This window comes from Dermacentor silvarum, chromosome 11 (genome assembly GCF_013339745.2).
Source record: "Dermacentor silvarum isolate Dsil-2018 chromosome 11, BIME_Dsil_1.4, whole genome shotgun sequence".
Taxonomy (NCBI): Eukaryota; Metazoa; Arthropoda; class Arachnida; order Ixodida; family Ixodidae; genus Dermacentor; species Dermacentor silvarum.
The window spans coordinates 117,579,701-117,601,380 of NC_051164.1; the positions used below are offsets into that span (position 1 = coordinate 117,579,701).

At 45.5% G+C, this 21,680-nt stretch overlaps 1 protein-coding gene across 3 annotated transcripts in view; it reads left to right on the forward strand.

Annotated features, from left to right (window-relative positions):
• The window catches only part of LOC119432357 (AP-3 complex subunit delta-1-like), a 213,500-nt gene that overhangs the window by 34,764 nt on the left and 157,056 nt on the right, over positions 1 to 21,680 (forward strand). For 2 of the 3 annotated variants that reach the window (XM_049659316.1, XM_037699524.2), the window contains exons 10-12: positions 13,604 to 13,653; positions 14,884 to 14,932; positions 18,079 to 18,224. In XM_049659316.1, coding sequence (XP_049515273.1) covers positions 13,604 to 13,653; positions 14,884 to 14,932; positions 18,079 to 18,224 — 245 coding nt within the window. The remainder of the gene's footprint in view (positions 1 to 13,603; positions 13,654 to 14,883; positions 14,933 to 18,078; positions 18,225 to 21,680) is intronic. The other variant, XM_049659315.1, reaches the window with a different exon arrangement.

The window sequence follows — 21,680 nt, forward strand, 5'->3', positions numbered from 1 at the left end:
CATGCATCTCCCACCTTTATGTGAAAGACCTCCATTATAACTAGGTTAATTTGGCTCCTCTCTCTCTCTCTCAATAGGGTACAGGTGTTGGTGAACGTCAGTCTGTAAATACACGTCCTGAAATAAGTGGGCATGTGCCAAGCTTGACAGGGACAGTTTGTTTCTCAAGTTTATTGTATGGCTTCTGCCACAATTTTATGGCAGCTGGTGACAGCTTGACATCATGAAATGGTTTTTGCACAAGAAGACGCGGACAAAAAAAAGGGGGGCGCAGCACACACACAGTGTTTCGTGTGTCCTTTACCCCCCTTTCTTTGTCCACGTCTTCTTGTGCAAAACCTTTTCGCAATGCATAACCAACTCGCCCAAATCACCACTTCAACTCAACATCTTTTTCATTGTGAGTATGCAAAAGCCTGACGTGCTGTTTTATACAATAGTCTCAGAACAACACATGGCGTAAAGTGATTTCTCAGTTTTATTGCGATAGCAATTATATGGACACTCAAAAGCAGATTTCTGCCGTCGCCGTCGCCGTGAGGTTCCGTATGACGTCATTTGGAGATGAAATCGTCGCCGCGCGCCGAATGCTGTATGTGTGAATGAAAGGGCGCGAGGGGCGCATCTTTCACGGGGAGTGAACGCACGGCGGAGAACAAACGGGCGTTCTGCGCCGTGCTCGCTTAAGGGCTGCAGAAGTAGGCGTCTCTTTCCTCCTTTACAATCACCATATATGTAGAGCAAACGCGCCTTTTTTCAGTGACAGCTCTCCTGTCTACAAGTGGAGACAGCATAGCTGTCCTCACTTGAAATTTATATCTTCCAGGTATTAGTTGACTTATCTTCAGAACGGTAAACTTTACCCCGCAGTGGCAAGCATTGGTGTGGAGGACTTTTATTGCTCCCGGCCTTATAACTAGCTGATGGAATGTGAGAAGGTTTGCATTGCAATAGTGTAATGATGAACTTTAGTTTTCTTTCCAGTCTGGATTGGCAGTTGAGTCATTCAGACTATTGCTTTTGTTTTATCTTCCATCTTTATATGTTGACAATGGTAGACAACCCTATGTACAAAGGGCAGGTGTTGCCTGTATAGGCTCTTGTGTTGTGCACATACTGAATTACTTTTCCCTGAGCGGGTTGAATGGAAGAATCTTAGAAAGAAAATGGAAGGGACGGTCTGAGACCGGTGTGAGAGCCCTGGTAGCATATACTGAAACATCATGATCATCATTATCAACCTATTCCACTGCAGCCTGTCCACTGCAGGACGAAGGCCTCTCCCAGTGATCTGCAATTACACCTGTCTTGCACTAGCTGACTCCTACTTGCAGCTGCAAATTTCCTAATTTTATTGCGATAGCAATTATAGGGACGCTCCAGGCGCATTTCTGCGGTTGCTGTTGCCGTGAGGTTCCGTATAAAGTCTAAGGGCGATAAAATCGTCACCGTGCGCCGTATGCTGTATGTGCGAGTGAAAGTGTGTGAGGGTTAGCCGGTGATCGTGGCTCAATCTTGCGCACGCAAGGGAGGGAAGCTTCAAAGGGAGTGTAGGGAGGGTGGGGGTTTTACTGCGGGCAACTCGAGTGGCCGCACGCGCCCGCCGGGGCCGAGAGGCTCCGGGGGGAGACTAGGTAATGGGAGAGGGAAGAGCACGTTCTACGCCGCGCGCACCCGTCCGGGTGCTCAGGCCACTGTATCTTGAAAGCCATCTGCGGCGAGGACTGAGTTCACCCTGCACTGTGTTTTCACGGCTTAGCATTGATGCGAGTGCCCGCACGAAGGGCAGTTTGCTCGCTGCTGCTGCCGCGCTTACTCACTCCAGTGTTTTGACAGCGAGTAGATGCATTCATGTTTGCTTGTGTGCACGTGACACCATGCTTGTTAATTTACCGTATTTTCCGGTCTATAAGTCGCACCTTTGTATAAAACGCACCCCCCTCAAAATGGCAGTTTTTCCAGAATAAAACAAGTCGCACCGGTGTATAAGACGCACCTGTTCGTTCGGTAAGCGATTGAAAAAAATTATAGTGACGTTTCACTCCGTGAACGCGGGTAACGCACAAGCGTATCTGTGCCATATATTTCCACTCCAGGCGTATTTCTGCCGTCGTGGTTGCCGCCATGTTCCGTGTAAAGTCCAAGGGTGATAACATCGTCCCCGCGTGCCATATGCTGTATGTGCGAGTGAAAGCGTCCGACGGTGAGCCGAATCGCGCACAAGGGAGGAAAGCGGGAAGGCAGCGCGAGAGGGATAGAGGAGGCGGGGTGGCTTGTACTCTGGTAGCAACTGTGTAGTTTGTGCAGCGGCGCGCGCCGTATCTTGAAAGCGACCTGCAGATGCAACGAATTCGGGGTTGGCCGATTCGGGGTTGGCCGACTCGCGGTCGGCCTGCAGCCGCTTGTGTTGCTGCTCCGTCCTTCTCACACGGCACTCGGGAACTCGATCACCAGAAGAACGTACCCGCCACCTCGATAGCGTGCATAGAACCCATAGTCAACCAGCGTGCTTCGCGTGGCCATAACATCGAATCTGATTTTGACGGCAGTTTTTCCGGAAAAAAAACAAAGAACGTACCGTTTTATAAGACACACTGACGAAAAATTCAGAAAAAAAATGCGTCTTATACACCGGAAAGTACGGTAGTTAGTTTGCCTATGTTTACAAGTTTATACGGCTGATAAAAGTACTATCCTTACTTCGTATAGCTGTCCCCAAATTTGCTATTACAATTCATGCTTTGCCTTTCGGGTGAAACTGCGACTTTTTTATCACCCCACCTAATTTTCTGCCATCCTTGATTAGTGGGTGGAGGCGCTCAAGAGCACCGACCTCAGGTCAGGCACGGCCTGCCCATCTCGACGTGGGAGCGGCCCGTGGTGGCTCCTCCCCCGTAAGGGATTTTCGGAGTTGCTCCTCAAGAACTAAAATAAAGTTCATTGCCTGCCTTGACTTCGCTTCCCTTCCCTTGGCACCCATTCTGTAACTCTAATGGTCCACTGGTCATCTGCCCTATGCATTACATGGTCTGCCTTGCTCCATTTTTTTCTCTTAATGTCAACTAGGATATCGGCTATCCCCATTTGCTCTCTGACCCCCACCGCTGTCTTCCTGTCTCTTAACGTTAGGCCTAACATTTTTCGTTCCATCGCTCTTTGTGTGGTCCTTAACGTGTTCTTGAGCTTCTTTGTTAACCTCCAAGCTTCTGCCCCATATGTTAGCACCAGTAGAATGCAATGATTGTACACTTTTTAACGACAGTGGTAAGCTCCCAGTCAGGATTTGGCAATGCCGGCCATATGAACTCCAACCCATTTGTAGTTGTCTGTAAATTTGCTTCTCATGTTCAGGGTCCCCTTTGAGTAATTGACCTAGATAAATGTACTCCTGCACAGACTCTAGAAGTGGACTGGCGATCATGAATCCTTGTACCCTTGCCAGGCTGTTCAACATCACCTTTATTTTCTGCATATTAATCTTCAACCCAGCTCTTACACTTATGCTTTTAGTTCTCTCACCGAGGTGGGTTGTGGGGCGTCGAGCAGTGCTGTAATGTTATCTCTTTTAGGGCATAGGCCGTTGCTACCAATCAGCTGCTATCAGTGTTCAGGAAACGTAACTTGTGCTTGCCGGGACTTGCCTTTCTCACGCTTTAGACTCAGGCCGTGTTCCCTCAGACGTTGTAGCACTTGCTCCGGGATCTTGTAGTTGTTCGCCTTTTCAGCTACAATAATGTCGTCCAGATATACCTTCACTCCAGGAATCCCGCTGAGCACGGCTTCCATGCGTCGCTGGAAGATTGTCGGCGCTGAAGACACCCCGAAGGCCAGCCTGTTGAAACAGTAGAGGCCCTTGTGAGTGTTAAGAATGGCTAGCTTTTTCGAGTCTTTGTTAAGGGGCAGCTGATTATAGGCATTCTGCAAATCCAGTGTGCTGAAAACTTTTCTACCATTGAGATTCACAAAGATGTCGTCAACCTGCGGCAGCGGATATTGCTCCGTAAAGGTCGCAGCATTGACCCTAAGACGGAAGTCAACGCACAACCTTAGCCGGCCATCCTTCTTGGCTACGGGTACGATGGGTGTGGCCCATTCGCAAAGTGTCACCGGTGATAACACCCCATTGTTGACTAGCCTATCTCTTCTGACACCATTTGCTTGAGCGCGTATGGCTCCGTCTGAGTTTTACAAAAGTGGGGCCTGGCATCTTCTCTGACGGTGAGGTGGACCAGTGGCCCTCGGAGCAAACCCAGATCTGGCGCGAAGACGTTGTATTTTGATGACAAGGTTTCCGACCTTCTGTCTGTAGTGTCCGCTTGCACACCCACCACAGCATCTGCAGAGAGTAGCGGCACACCTGCCGTATTGAAGTTTCGGATAGTGTCATGGCTGCAAAGCATCGGTCCTGGACAATCAACGAGGACCAGTTCGGCCTGAATTGTCGTGCCACCCATGGTCACATTGAGTTGCAATTTCCCAGCGATGGGGAATGGGCCCTTGAAACATGACAGCTTATTTCCTGCAGATGTGGCCACTTGCCTCGATGTTGCTCGAACACTGCCCGCGGAATCACACTCACAGGTGACCCCGTGTCTACCAACATTGTGAGCGGCACTCAGTTCCAACTTTTATCTAGTGAAGAAAAGGCTTAATGTGAGCGCTGTTTGTCGCTTGATGCGCAGTCAGCATGTACAAAGCTTCGCAGTCCTTAGAACTATCTTGTGGGCTTTGAGAAAGTGCGTACGCTTGTCGCTTCCCCTTTGTGCCTTCGTCTGACGCTCTACACACTCGCGCCAAGTGGCCGCGTTTCTGGCACCGATGGCACACTGTTCTGAGATGACGGCAATCATCTGCTTGGTGTGAGGATGTGCCACATCAGGTGCAAGGCCGGTGCTCATCGCGAGGCAGCCTTTTGGTTTCCTAGGCTTCGGGCGTGAGTGGGCCGACCGGACAAAATTAGTTGTGTCTGCCTCCTGGGAGGGTAGTTTTTGCATGTACTGCGCATTTTTCGCAGTGGTCTCAGCAGAAATTGCGAAGTCTTCTGCTTCCTTCAATGACAGGGAGCTGCAAGTCAACAATAGACGTCTTATTTCTTCGTCCCGAACACCACATACTATGCAGTGCTGGCAGCATGAGGTGTAGCATGTCGCCAAAATTGCAGTCTTTAATCATGCGAGGAAGTGCGGCTATTAAATCCCGAACTCTCTCAACTTCTGCCTGTGTGCGCATGAAAAACCGGTAACTGGCTGCTTTTTCGTTGCCTTGCGGCTTGTAGTGGCTCAGTAGATGCTTGACGACATCACTGTATGTGAGGTTGTTCACGCCGTGGGGCGGCATCGTCCCTGGAGTACCTTGACTGTTGAACTGTGCGGCCACCAGCAGGGCTCGTTGTTTTGCCGTATCCTTGATTTCTTGCGCTTAAAAATAAGCTTCCAAGCGTACTTTATAGGCGGACCAGCCTCCTTCCTCTTCAGTGAATGCGGGCGCTTGCCCCAGCACCATTGCTGCCTGTGTTAGTAGCCGCACTTCAAGCACTCCCCCACCATGTCGATTTGAGCCTCGTCGCCACTGTTGTTTTTCGAGTGAACGTCTCGGTAACGCAAGCGGAAAAAAGCCAGTTTTATTTTGCATGCATCGTTTTTATGTGCTACTGCGGTGACGTCACTGCAATAAGCAGTATGCTGTCTCTTGAGGTGGTGTCACGAGATATGCTTATTGCTGTCGTTTGATGACACGCTTGCATGATGCAGCAGTTAAGGTCCTGAATCATTTGTTGCAATTCATTCCCAGTGTTGCTGAACAGGACAATGTCATCTGCAAACCGAAGGTTGTTGAGATATTCCCTGTTGATCCTCACTCCTAAGCCTTCCCATTCTAATAGCTTGAATACTACTTCTAAGCGTGCAGTCAATAGCATTGGAGAGATTCTCTCTCCTTGCCTGGGGGGACCTCTTTCTTGATAAGTTAATTTCTCCTTTTTTTGTGCGGAAACAAGATCTTTGCGGAATCGTTGTAGATACCGTCGATCCCGGATATAAGGAACTCGAAGGGAATCTCGAAATAGTTCGATATATAGACAATTCAAAATATAAAATATGACTAACGGAAGCATATCTGAGATCTCCGCACGTCTCTGTCAGTTTCACAAGATCGTGAAAAGCCGGAACTAGCCAATTCGCTTCTCCAAGACCATGTCGACTGCATAAAAGTTGGCTTTTTTTTTTGCTCATGAATGTTGCAAGTTGCTTGCACTGGGGAATGGTCTTCGCAACGCTAGCCCTAAAAGCCTGCGTCGCCTAGACACAAGGCTGCGGTGCGTCTCATGCTCATTGAAGTGCGTGTTGTACGTTTTTATTCAAGAAAGGGTAGAAATAAATGTACTGCTGAAGCAAACTAGCCTGTATGGATACTTGCCGTGCCACCATTAACGCACTTGTACTGTGAAACGTGCTTGAACATGCCTAGCCGAATGTCTGTTACAGTAGCGCCATTTAAACGCCCGATCGTCGTAGGTGGGCAATAAGCCAAGCAGACTGTTGTGTCGGATTTCGGAACTGACTTTCTGTTGGAACCAGTTGTCAGCCGTCCTATAATCTCTACGGGTCGCTTGCAATAACTGCATACAAAATCGCCAAAATCCTAGCAAAATGTCTTCGTTTGCGGATGCACTGCTCGTCCACGAGCGAGTGGCTCCCCCCCCCCCCCCCCTTTTTTTTTTTTCGGTGATGCTGATAAAGCTGAATTAACACAACAGACATGATCACGGACGAATCAGTCTTGCGACATGTGACGTGAATCGGATCACTTCACAGCTAGCATTCGCACGACAAAAGATGACAGCGTGGACGGAACAGCTTTCTCATGGGCAACGTTGATGCAGCAAACACTACCGAGCCGTATCACGAAGGGCGTTGCACGGTCTGAGGGACCACCACGGGCATGGGTTACGTACGTATGATCACGTGATAGGCAATCCACAGGCTCAAATCACGACTTGCACCGCCGTGTGAAAGCTTTATCATCAGCTTCTGCTGGGCTAGGACGGCTGTTGAGCGCAGTTCTAGTTTTCCCGCGCCATGTGTACTATTTGTGAACTACTGAATGCAAAATGGCGATCCACAAAGAATAGGAGAGTGGCAACCATGGAGAGTGGAGGGGAGCTTCAACACTCAAGGTTGGGGAGAAGGTAACGATTCCCTAGAAGATAACGATTCTAAAACAGAGAAGCATCCTTAAAGGGCCCCTCACCAAGCCACATAGAAAACAGTTATACACTGGAAGTTGTTACGTGCCCTCTAGGGAGCATTCTACCATAAGAATTTTTCAAGTTGATTCATTAATAGCCGAGATGGAAATATTCAGTGCTGTGAACCCATGATTTCAGGAGAGGAGCTTCACCGTCAACATACACTTCAACCTCTTGCCCCGTCTAGCTGCAAGCGAAATTCCTTCCCTCTGTTCTCCTATACTGGAGCTCGAGGATTGTGTGACGCATGCATCACAGGCCCTGCCTTCTTTTTATTGCGATAGCAATTATATGGACACTTCAACCGGATTTCTGCCGTCGGCGTCGCCGTCGCCGTCGACGTCGCCGTGAGGTTCCGTATAGATAAAATCTTCGCCGCGCGCCGTATGCCCCAGCGGAAGCGTGCGGGGACGCGCGCTATCACGGACAGCGAACGCACTCAATCTCCCACGCGCAAGCAAGGAAGCGGAAAGCCAGCGCCGGAGGGAGCAGGGGGGGGGGGGGGGGGGCACTTCTCTGCCAACAACCGCGCTCGTCGCTCGTCCGCACAGTCTCTTATCTCTCCCACGCGCAAGCAAGGAAGCGGTAAGCCAGCGCCGGAGGGTGCGGGGGGGGGGGGGGGGGGGGCGCACTTCTACGCTGCCAACAGCCGCGATCGTCGCTCGCTCGCACCGTCTCTTATCTCCACACGGCTCTGACCTTCATGCGCTCAGTTTCCATTGAAGCGATAGACCGCACGTACGTTCGCCGCTGCGGCGTATCCGCTTGCTGCCAGAGTTTTGACGGTCGTTGTCTGCAGTCATTCAGTGTGAGCTATTCATGTTTGTGCGCGCTCACACCACGCTTGTTCATTCAGTTAGTAATAGTCGGGCCACATTTTCCAACGCACGCTACACATGCAATGCTGCCCGGATCGGCAGTGCAGCGCTACAGATGTGTCCCTTCGCACGCGCTGCCCACGGGAAGCGCTTCTCATCACCACCGTTTCACACGCGCCTTCTCGTGGTCATCGAGTCTCTCTTCATGTCGGTCTACTTACGCCGCAGCACACCTGCTTACTTAATCAGCTCATGTTTACTACAATTCATATTGCTACCAAAGCCGCTCACCTTACTTCGTATGACATTGCTGTGTTGCTATCGCATTCATTGCTTCGCCCTTAGGGCGAAACTGTGACATTTTTTTTTTTCCCTCGCTTTTGCTGCGCAGCGCACTTCCACTGATGGTGTCGGTGCGCAAGCAGTTGCGTTTGTTTCGTTGCGCGCAGTGTACGATTTTGCGCACTTGTGCAAGAGAACACTTGTCTAGCAGTATAAGTCAGTGCTACATGAACACTGAGGTTGACACAAGCGGATCACAGAGCATGATCGCACGCTGGAACACAGTAGAAAATGACAGCTTTATTCTCTGCACGCGTGACTGAACCATGTTGGAACAAGCAGATGAAATGGAAGTACATCTCTCTTGCTACGGTAAGAAGTAAAACAAAGACACGCAGACATTCGGTTTGTTTGTTTTGTTATTTATCTAACTAATTCGTCTATTGAAGAAACAACGTACACAAATAACAGATGTTGCCTTAAATAATTCTAGAAGTCACGTGTCACAATGTGCGATGTCACAGCACAGACATGAGGCGCACATGTGCATATACGTCAACTGTCCGGCTGGGAGCGCGGCGCTCGCGAGGAGAAGGGCAAACGGCGTTTGGTTTAAAATTTCAGCTTTTTCCGCAGCGGGTAGCGATGTAATACTTAGCAGGCACGATTGTTAGCGCAGCGTGCATTGTATGCACTGCGCTTTTCAGCTCAATATTGCCAGACCTGGTGAGGCGCCCTTTAATGTGTGGATTCACGGCAGCGCAGCGCATGCTGCCATGAAGCCACACTTCAAGGCAAAATTCACAAATAACTCGCAACCCGACAATACTGTTAAATTTTTTTTGCATTTTTGCTGTGGGTTATATGCGCAAAAATACGGTTTGAAACATACTGAAACATACCTGCACTCAATAGTGGTGATGTGATGGTGGAGAAATTCTGCTTATACTTGTGAGCCTTGTCTGTCTATTATCTCCATGCGATACAGTAATACCCAAGGAGCTGCAGCCACAGGGTGGAGTGACTTTTGCGGTGCTTTTTGTGCCGCCTGGTTGCTATAATGAAATGGGAAGGGTTGCCACATATGCTGTGCCATGCAGTCCTGTGTGTATTTACAACTTCACACGTAATGAGCAAATGACATTTCCTGAGCAAATGACATTGGCTCAGGAATTGGTTCTAGTATACGGTTGTTTGCTGATGACTGTCTTATATAGGAAAATTAGAAATGAAGGTGACGTTGCCCTGTTACAAAGTGACTTATCATATGTTCTTGAATGGTGCTCAAGATGGAGAATAAACTTAAATACTAAAAAGTGTGTTCATGTTACTTTTACATGTAAAAAAAGAAAGAAAGCTGGTTAACCTCTGAGCATGTCATCAGCAATAACATAGTGAAGCAAAAATCACAGTATAGATAATTAGGTGTGACATTCTCAGCCGATTGTTCATGGAATGCTCACGTTGATACAGTGGTTGTTAAGGCCACCAGGACCCTAAACTTTATACAGCGAAATCTGAGCCACACGCCGCCTTCTTTGAAATCAATGAAATCAACTGCTTATTTGACTAATGCTCGAATATGCTTGTGCTGTGTGGGACCCTTGGCAAGAAACACTAATAAACTTGAAAAAATCAAGAACAGAGCAGCAAGGTTTGTCTTAAGTCGATACTCGAGAACTGATAGCTGTACAAATATTAAAAAGGAAATATGATGGGAAATTCTTCTCGACAAACAAAATTGCGACTGAAACTCCTCGATCAAATATTTCATGGTGAAACCGGCATTTGAAAGGAAATGTACTTATGCAGGCCTCATTATGTCTCTGCACATACTGATCATTGTTTTGAGATTTTAGAATACTGCACCAGGACTAATACCGTATTTTCTCGCATATAACCCGCACCAAAAATAGAAAAAATTTCTTAAAAAGTGGGGGTGTGAGTTATCTGCGAATATTCACGAAGGGGTATAGGGTGGGGTCGGCTTCACGGCAACGCGCGGCCTGCCGTGTAGAATCTGCGTGCAGAGTTCGCATGCCTATCGACATCGACGTGTGTTAAGCCAATAAGAGGACAACACAGGTTATAGCCAGATCCACATCCATAGTCTGGTTAGACGCTTTTCGCACGGTTTTGCATCGAGTCAGGTGCCGTTTCTTGTAGGCCCAGTTTACACAGTTGGCCAGCCTTGTTCAGGCGTCATGAGTGTGTCTCGCCGGCAGTCTTTCATAGTGCTTCAAAAAATGTGCCATAAGGAACAGCTTAGATGGTTCCGAAGACGATTACGTCTTTCAGAGCGGCGCTGAAGCCTCGAATGGCAGCAGTGAATCGGACAGCACTGACAACGTTGTGGCGGTTGTTTTGTAATAAATGTGTTTTGAAAACGAAGTGATGATTGCATGCAGTTGTAACTTCCTAGTCCAAATTTTTTCAGATAAGCGTGCAGGTTATATGTGAGGTTATTTTTTTCTTTTTCGTGGAGTTGTTAGGGGTGCGGGTTATATGCAAGGACAGGTTATACGTGTGAAAATATGGTACGTATGCTAGTAAATTTTTTGTTCATTCCATTAGCGCATGGAATCTCCTATCAAGTAAACAAGTGTGCTGTGTCAATGAAGATGTGTTTATTTGAAGATTGTAACTCCCCTGCTGTAGCGCCTTCGGGCTAAGCAGGGTAGTCATTGAATAAAGAATAAAGAAAAGAGTCTGCTGCAGCTGTGTTTATAATGATGTGGCCTAAGTTTATTGTGGTTGAGATCCTGAAAAACTTAATGAATTGAATCCTGGATAAAGTGATTTCATTGCAACGAGGGCTTACTTTATTAAAAAATATATGGCATTGCTTTTTCTTGTTTGGGGTCCTTGCCGCTCAGGTCTTGCATCCAATGTATGGAAGTCGGCTTTTATGAACAGATAGCTTGGCTAGAAGTCAGCCAGATAGCCCATCTGCTTGCAGGTAGCCCATCTACCTAGTAGCCCAAGCATGGGAACTGCTTTCAGCAGAATAGTTCTGTTTGTAAAAGGAAAGGTTATGATCATTTGCAGACAGGATGATGGCACAAAAGAGGTTACAATTATTCCATACGGGTGTAGGCTTCCTCATGGTCTAAAAAATGTTGCAGCTTACTGTAGAGTTGAAATATTCGTTACCACGTCAAAGAAGCTATTGCATTTGTGCCTGTATGTGTAGGTGCCAAATTGAACTTGGGGGAGTTTGACATTCCATGCAAGATTAAGGTAGTTCACTAGTTGCCATTGGCTCGAACTGTTCTGGTCGAGCTTGACATACTGCTGGTTGAAGACCAGTCTTGAACACCCGCATCCCATTGAGAGGTAAGAACTAATTTAGCCAAGAAATAACGGAGGCTTTTTTTGCATAAGGTTAAGAGGCCCATGCTTTAGCCAGTTGTTCATTTTGTTGGCTTGAAAAAGAACATTCTTATCTATCCAGCACATGCCATGGGACTAACTGACGAAAAAAAGCCATCTGGTAGTTTGTTTTGCTTCAGTCGTGGCGTTTGTTGTTTGACTTGTTTCCTTCACTACAAGGTGACACTAGAGGAGATGTTTCCTATATTTTTATGTGCACTTCAATAAAACTGTCAATTGAGAGTTGCGCTTGTCTGTTTTTAGCTTCATTTCTTGTTTTCCGTGCGCAATCCCACACCATGAAGCGGTACCGTCGTGCCAAGCTTATAGTTGAAAAGTGTGGATGCGTGTGTATACAAAGGTGAGAGTGGATCAACTTATGCGTACTGTTTCTGGAATAAAGAGTCACGACCTGTGGAAATTTAGTGCTGCCAGAGCCTAAGATGACATTAAGTAAGCAAAGAGTCAATGCGAGTCGTATGAACACAAGTTTACCCAGTGCAAGAGCCGAGCAGTATCCTTCCTAGCGATGCTGCCTGGTTGTCTCTTGCCGGTTTATTGCAGTGCCTCTGTATCTGTTTCAGTTTTTGTGTTATTAATTTATTGAATTGAGCGGTGCAGCTCTCTTGAGAAAATTACGTCCGGGTACTCCTCAGAAACTATCACACTGATATTTCAAATAGTGCAGGCTACAGTGTAGTTCAGTTATGCACGTGTTTCTTTTTTTTTTTGTGATATAGGGGTCCGAAAGGTTAGACGGTGGCTCTAGCAGATCATGTGCATACAAATCCGTATAGACCTTGCAAGGTTTGTGCTCGGTGTCGTCCGCTTGAGATATCATGTGACTACCTGGAGCTCTGGCAGTGGGATGTTGTACTGAGACCTTCTTTTTTCATATACTTAATTACGTAGTTGCATGTGACCTTGCCCATCACTTTGGAGTTGAAAAATCTGAGGATGTTTTGTTATGAAGCATTAGCGTGAATGTGTACACGAGACAGGCTTAATTCAGAGGTGGCTATGAATTTTGAATTGATATTTGTAAACATAGTTACCTGTAGGAATTGCAGCACAGTATAGGTACAATGTCTGCATGTAATCTTGAGCCCGATTCTCGTGATCAAGATTTCTGGGGAAAAAGAAAACCTAAGCAAGGCAAGCAAACTAAAAGCTTGCCTTAATGTTCACTGACCTTCCAAGACAGCCTTTTTGGTATACATAGTTGAATTCCTCCTCCTCAAGAGTACTCGGTATGTATGTGTCTTAATCGGTGAGCTGTCAGTAGAATGGTGTGTGTTGCGAGCACTTGCTTTTATAAACTACCCTTGTTCTGGAGCACATGTTTGACAATGCTCTCATGTGGCTTTGTTTTTCATCCTCGTATTGGTTTTTAAGTTGGATTATTAAGTAATGGCTTGTTCAGGGCTGGCCTGGGAACGCTGTGATGACTTTTTTTCTGATAAAAACAAACCTGGGGCAGTCTTGTACAGTTGGTTGCATGGGAAATGTTATGGAAAAGTGGGCGAATGGGATCCTGTTTGTGGTGCCGTGTTTGTGTCTTCTGTGCTGTGTGTGTGTGTTGTATTGTCGAGTTTTGCTAATGAACTGCCCTTTCCCTCTTTCTCTGCTTTCTCTTGTGCAATCACCCCTTCTCATGGCTGCACCCACCACCGGACCATCCCTTTTGCTGTCTGCATCGCCCGTTGGGGTGCAATCACCATTTCTCACCTGCTGCCTTTTTTGGGATCACCCTCACTGTCTTCTGTTGGTTGTGCTGGTTACTCCTGCTATCACTTCGCTCTTACATCTTCTCATGTTTTCTTTCTTACCTTTTTTTGTTCCCAATTTTTTCTGCCCCTTTTTTATTCTTTTGCCACGCTTACAGTCTTGATTTCTATATCCTCAGGAATGCCAAACCACTCTGCCTCAATCCAGGTATGTCTGCATGGGCTTTCACATTCTGGGATAAATATATTGCTTTTGTGAACATTTGTTTTGATATCTATCTCTCTCTCTCTATATATATATAAATCACCTTGTCTTGCTATTAAATCATCCTCGGCCACTGCTAAACTAAACTTTTACTGCTATCCCTACAGTTGCTTGTAGTTATATCTGCTGACACCAGAAATCGACTCTTGCTTTTTTTTTATATATATGTGATATACTACCAGGTGTTCAAAAATTAAGCTTTACGGAATTTTTGAATATCACCTGAGGCAGATAGCATAATTCTTATATTAGTAGCATGAGAAATCGGAACACATATTCAACTAATTAACAACAAATCACTAATTACCTTCTTAGTTAATTACTTTACGACATATTGCAATTTACTAATTGTAGCCGGTGAGCTTGCAAGACGCATCCACTTAAAATTAATTTCCAGGATGACACCAGTTTCGAGACAATATTTCCCAAAGTGTGGGATGGAATACAGGGCAGTTCCAGTCACTCTTGTGTTCCAATGTGTAAAACAGCATTTTGGTAAAAAAGGAAGTGGAACAACAGTGCATTTTTACACCCAGCAGAATAGCCACCACTTTCTGAATACATGACATCTTAAGCAAGTTGCAATTGCCAGTTCTTTGACCCTTTAACTGGCAAGATAAGAAAGACTTGACCTAGAATGGTTTTATTGCTTTTAGTCCTTTACTTTGCTCAAATACATACCAATTGAAATATTAAACGGTTTTTCTAAAAACTAAGCGAGATACAGTAGGTCAAAATTATTGTTGACCAGGTGGTGAAAGGTAAATTTATGGTCCAAAACTGGTCTCTGGCACTTGCTTTGGCGAGGTCAATGTGTGTTCTTGAGATGTACTTTTATGGTCTTAAGAAATAAGAGCTTGCCTGAAGAAAAAAAAAAATCGCATCGGCAAGAATATGACCCCCACGTGCGCTAAGAAGATAACTACCAAGCCTTCAGGTTTTGTGACCAATACATTTGGTGATGCTCATGCTCGACATTTTAGTGAATACCACTATTGAGCAGGTACATAAATAAAGGTAAATTGAAAGGCATAGACTAACATTTGGATTTGTCTAGTTTTTGCAGATGCTTTTCTTAGGTCAACAATATTGTTGAGCTACCAGTTAAAGGGTTAACAAGGAGTGTCTTTACGTGTTAACTGAGTATTTACTGCTGCTATTCATTATTTGCAGCTCTGCGTCCAGAAGCTCAGGATATTGATAGAAGACTCTGATCAGAACTGTAAGCTTGTGTTCATCACCTCTTTCTCCTCATCAGATAATGAAATGTACCACCAAACTATTGGTACTATTGTGATGGTACTTGCTGCTGCATAATGCCTATCGCACATTTCTCAATGGTGGCACTTTAGGGCGCATGCTTGTACAATAATTAGTTTTGTATCGGAACGTGATGGGTATAGGCAGCAGGAGGAATGAGAGATTACAGGTTGTCTTGGTGCACTTGGCTTTACAAGCACATTGCCACAGTGGCTACAGTACTGAACGAAAAGTCAAGGGTTCGATGCCTGGCCACATTCCAGTGAAAGTGGAATGCGAAAGTGCCCATGTACTGCACTTTGTGCATGTGTTGAAGAGCACCTGGCGGTTAAATTATTACGGATCTCCTAAATACGGCACATCTCATGGCTCCCGGGTTACCTTTGGATGTTAAACTCCCTCGCACGTTTTATCAACTTGCGTCTTTAAGCCAACTTTGACAAGGCAGTGGCAGCAACACACCCCATACGAAAAGTGCATTAAACGTGAAGAGCCAGATGTGCATCTTACTCGCAGTATTTTACTTGGAACTCATCTGTTAGAAAATGAACCAACAGCTTGCTCTCCTGAGCTTTAAGTGTGCTCAAGACATCTGCTAGGTTGGGGATTCATAACAGTATTGGCTTGGAAACATTCCAAATGACTGCAGTGTAAGCCTAACAGGGGTTAGATCGCAGTGAACTGAGCAAAGTGGTACTGTATGTTGGGGAAATGCGCCTACGCGTGGGATGTGATGCGTGACCAACAAGCTGGTGCAACATGGAAGAGAGTAGCTCTCTGAATGGCAGTTACAAGTGCTCGTCATTCCAGTGTGTGTAACTTTTATGGTCACACTTGTACTGTGCAGTCTGCTGTTAACGGGGGTTTTCGCATGATGGAGAAATCAGGTCCGAGCTTCATGTGATGTCCTGCCAAATTGACATAGCTTTCAGGTGTAGTGTCAGCAAAGGAGAGCCTCACATTAGAGTTTTCCCTTTAACAGTGGGCTGAGTAGTGACATTGGATATTAAGGAAAGCCCAGTATATTATTAGGAGAATGAAAAAGAGGCACTTTTTGCTTTTCCTCCTGGTCTTCCGCACTAGTCAATGAGGATTCGACAAGAAAACCTAATGTCCTCTTGTGCGTGTGTCACTACAGTGATGCCAATAATCTTAAGGAAATTTTTTGTTATGTCAGGGGTATCTTTATCTTTGGCTGTTATCAACACCACTGTGCAGAATGCAAATGGTGCCATGGCTTCAGCGCTCCGCATTTGTGATGACAGTTTGGTGCAAATTTCTGACATCAAAGAATTTGCTGCGACTTTTGTACTGCTGTTCATTAGTATTGCTGAAACCTCAGTGCCATTATCCAGATGCATTCTGCCAAAGTTGTGCATTTTTAATTCACACAAAGGGAGTCCTAGCATCCTGGGCTAGACTACAGTAGCTGGAAAAAATAGCCATCTACCACGATGTCGGTTCATCACATCTGTGTGTCTTATAATGAACTGCTGCCTATGTAACTACAGATCCACCCAGCCTCAGCTGTTAAGATAGTAGTAGTACCTTAATTGGTTGCATAGGAATGTCCCATGTTTTTGTTTTATATTGCAGATTGGCAGAGCTGCTTGTGGTGGAGACAGTCAGTAATACTATATGCCTTACAGTGAACCCTTGCAGGTGATAATCAAGAGCTCCCCATTACAGCATCTGTCATAGCCAGTGCATTGCTTTGGGACCCCAGTCAGTGAGCTTTAGATTAGTAGCCTGTTGACCATTTCAGACGCCATTGAATTCTGTTGACTGAAAACTTACTTTCTCTGCATTTCTTGGATATTCAGAATCATAAAAAGCATACAGTTGCAGAATAGATCAAGAATTTTCAATTCTTTAGTGAGTTTTGCCAAGTTTACAGAACATGGGACTCCATGCAAAAACTCACTACAGGAACATTACATATGAGAACATCAACTGTTTCATGTCTAGCAAGCTTGAAAAGCACCCATCCAGGCGCTTGAAAATTATGCCTGATGCGATACACTGTGAAAAACAATGAATGGAGTACACCCGCTACATACAACATACTCGCACCGAGCAAGTACACACAACCGTCTACCTTTCCACTCGTTTTACCAAAACATTTCGAACCCGTTATTCAAACTTGCAATGCGATTGTAATCAGAACAGTTTCAAGATATGTGCGACATGTTTTAAGTACCATTACTCTCATCAATGCTATTGCTGTTGACGCGTTTTCTTGGCGTACACAATTGTGTACAGTGTCCTAAAGGGTTCAGCCAGAGAAGAAAGGGGATGCTATGCTTTTGATGTCCTGCCTGTCGCAGTATTTCCCAGGCCAAGCTGCTCAATTGGGCATAAAGCTGACCAAAGGTCTCACTGGCACTGATAGAGTTTTTGTGTGTAAAGGGGGGGGGGGGGTTACACAAGCTTAGATATATGTTCCTTTTAACTGTGCAGCATATGCAGCAATAACGAGACAGGTGAGCCTCTGGTGAGCATTTTTGTATTGACGTAGGTGAATATCAGCGCATTGTTTTTTTTTTTTTTTTTGTCTGATCTACTGTCTACTGCACATCAGAGGAACCAGGTAAACCCCACCACAAGTGCACATGGAATTACTCATTTGTAGCGAATTTCAGCTTGTGCCCTCCTTTTAATAGACAACCGCACATTGCCTATTTGCCATCAGGACAGTAAGCACCAACACTTCTAACTATTTGATAATGTTGCTAATTTTGTTGTTTCTAAATTTGCTGTGTTCCGTGGTTTCCAGGGTTCTGTGACAACTTTGTCCTCTTTAAATTTGCACATGCTTGCAATAACTGTTCAGTTCGTAGACAGCGTCTGTGCTGTTTTAACCAGACTCCCTTTTTTTTTGTCCTCGTTTGTGAGCACACTGCACAATTATGAATACTTCCCAGCTCAACCAGTTCTGTGGGTGAGGTCAGACCAGATCAGCTGGATACCATGATGTTAACGCACAGCTTGACATGGGGTCCAGTTGCCAGCACTTTTGCCTGTGAACTTTAATAACAGACGTGTTTCGTGGCAGTGCCCTTCATCAACAGGAACGCAAGCTTGCTTCCGTCCTTTCTCTTGTTTCAGTGAAGTACCTGGGACTGTTGGCCATGTCGAAGATCCTGAAAACGCACCCGAGGAGTGTGCAAGCCCACAAGGACCTGGTGCTACAATGTCTTGACGACAAGGACGAGTCAATCCGCCTCAGAGCTCTGGACTTGCTTTATGGCATGGTGAGGGGTGGCGTCTAATGGTTAAGAGCTGTGTGTCTGGTATGGCAAGTCAAACAGTGAACAAAACTAATGGTAAATTCTGAGCAACTCTTTAGTAATCATGAAATGCAGCACGTCCTGCGCAGAATGACAAGAGGCAGCTGTAGCAAAAAAAGGGTTGGTTGCGACAGCACACAAACAACTGTTGCAACTGAAAACCATATATTCTAGCATGAAAGTTAATCTCATGCTTTTTTTCCGGCCTAAGAGTGTATACTGCTTTATGTTAGGATAATTCAGAATTGTACTGTCGTGTGCATCCAATGCAGGATTTTTTTGTCCCTTGCACCACCAAGTGGCGCAGCAATGGAAAGAAACTGATATCAAATGTTATTGGGCCAGTGTTGCTATTGCATAGGCGCCGACTACAGGCGGGGGCTCCGGGCCTCAAGCCCCCCCCCCCCCCCCCCCGAGATCCGTAGCCTACCCCCGCCCCTAAAATGTCATTAACGGAGTTCTCTTACCCACACAATTTGAGGATTCTCTTGCGTTGCCTCCACACTTTCGATTTTGTTGGGCTAAAAGCATATGGCACCATTGTTAGCACGGTCGTGCACGGCTCTTAATTTATACTTTCGCTTTATTTTAGCAAATCCTGACAATAGGAGGACAAGCGCATTAGAATCACCAGTGGCGGCTACCTTATCCGTGTTTCCTCACTTTAACATTTTTTAAAATTTCCGCTGAGAACACCACGCACAGACACAATATATTTAAATATATACAAAGGACAAAGTTTATTATATTTTTTAAAGAGAAGGAGGTAGCCAACTAAATGGATAGCCTATACCTAGAGAATGAATATGTTGATTTATGTTCACCTCACTTCAAATTACTTTGCGTGCTTTTTTGACCCTGAAAACAACCTGCAGACTTCAGTGACCCCTTGGGCAGAGTCTTCTATCAACGGCGTGTGAAAAGCACGTGAGTGATATGCGTCTCAGTATTGATTTTTTTTCCAATAGGCAATGCTAACGACTGGTGACAAAAAAAAAAAAAAAATTCGCTTCTAAATATTTACAACATTTACGCATTAGGGATGGAAACATCGCCTCTTGCATGCAGAGGCCATAAATATGGGGTGTTTCAGCAAACACTTTCAAAAAATTTTTAAAGGTTGCCTGTGGCAGATAGCACAATTCTAGTTCATGAGCTGGTCTACTCAAAGAGGTGGACATTACTTGCACAAAAAATTGAAATGCATAATCGACTAATTAAAAAAATCACCAATTAGGTTTTTAACATAGTAACTTATGGCCCGTGTTGCAATTTACAAAGTCTAGCCATGGAATTCGCAAGGTGGATAGAACTAGGAACTAGGACTAGGAACTAATTCTCAGGATGGCACCAGTTTTGAGATATTAATTCCCGAACATTGCGGAGAAATGCATTGGCATTCCAGTTACTTGTGCGCTTACCCGCCGTGGTTGTTTAGTGGCTATGGTGTTGGACTGCTAAGCATGAGGTCGCGGGATCAAATCACGGCCACGGCGGCTGCATTTGATGGGGCGAAATGCTAGAACAGCCGTATACTCAGACTTAGGTGTGCACGTTAAAGAACCCCAGGTGGTCTAAATTATTGCAGAGTCCTCCACTACGGCGTGCCTCATAATCAGATCGTGGTTTTGGCACGTAAAATCCCATAATTTGTTTTTTTCATACTTTTGTGCTTTGATGCATAAAACGACGTTTTGTTGAGAAAGTGACTGGCACGTTAATGCATTTCTCCGCAAAGTTAGAGAATTAATATCTCGACACTGGTGTCAGCCTGAGATTTAGTTCAAAGTGGATCCGCACTCAACGGCTAGAATTTGTAAATTGCAACATGGGCCATAAGGTAATTAGCTAAAAACTTAAATGGTTAATTTTGTTAATTAGTCAAATATATATTTCAATTTTTGTGCAAGTAATGCCCGCCTCTTCGAGTAGACGAGCTCATGAACTAGAATTTTGGAAAGTGTTCGCTGAAACACCTTCTGTATAGAATTCACTCAGTAACTGAAATGATGCCCAGCCAGATTCACTCAAAATCAGAATAAATAGAAGTCTAGAAGTCATGCGCAGCAGCGCTTATACTCGGACTCAAAGTACTAAAAAATAAAAAGAGTGCAGTTTGGCCGGGAAGGCGAAGCAGTATATTAGTGACAGCGAAGTAGAAGCCAATTACAGGAATGAAGATTCTTACCGTGTAAATCCGTGTAAGGATCGCACCCATGTAAGGCCCGCACCCATAACTTGACAGCCAATATTAAAAAAAAGACATCCAACCAAGAAGCAATCGCGTTCCGTGCGCTGATTCTGATCAGGCTCAACAGCAAATTGTCGTGCGTCGCTACTGGATGTCGAGAGGAGGCGATCGCGGAGGTTTACGGCGGATTTCATACTCGTAGTTGGAAAAATGAGGTCAAATGGCCCGGTCTCATGAAAGGCTCGTCAAAATCACGACAGAAAAGTGTGGCCCTTACACAAGTCTATACGTTAGTTATAGTGGCATTGTGAAGCATTGCGAAGAACGCCGGCAGCAGGAGGCGAACGGTTCGTACAGCCGTGCGATTCACCACAACTCTGAAAATTAGATTCATCATCAGTATCTGCATATTTTTATGTCCACTACTGATGACCTCTGTGAGTGATCTGCGATGACCTCTTTCTTTTAACTCTGCAACACTAGGGGCACATGAAGACAGCCCGCCAAGGAAGACAGGGCGCATGAAGTTAACAGCCATCCCTTGTCGCCCTTTATCATTGCACCCCAACCAATGATTACCAACAATTAGATATGGCACGCGGGCCCATAAGCGTCAGCCGCGCGCAGTCATTCACAGCTACGGCAGGGCTAGAGGAGAAGACGCATGCTCTCCTTCCCATTCGCGATTAATTACGTGACCTACAACTAACCCGAATATTGAGCGCGTATGAAGTAATGGGCCCATCTAGCCGCCATCCTTTTCGGCTCACTGTTAAGTGCTTTTTCCCGCGCCCACAGGGTATGGGTCGCTCATGTATATGGCTTTTGGATTTAATGCGGAACATCACAGCGACGACAACTGTGACAATTTGCCTGAAGTGTCGATATAATTGCTTTTGCCATAAAGCTAGAAATAGCAAATTGTTAGCAGATGGTATATATATATGAGTAGATTTCGAAACGCTGGTCGGGCCCCAGCCCCCTCCCCCCTCCCCCCCTCCCTTCCCCGGAAAAATGAAAACTTTCCGCCTATGTGCTATTGTTATATATTGTCCACTAAACCTACCAGATTGTTTGGGTTGTATTGTAGGGGGCCTTGAAGCTTTTTATTTAGGGTCTTTTGCATTGGTGGAGTGGCAACAGTGAATTACATGTTGTTGATAATGTAGATGGTGCATTGAAATCATTAGTATTACTACAGTCGCCGACGGATTTTTTGGACTCCAAAA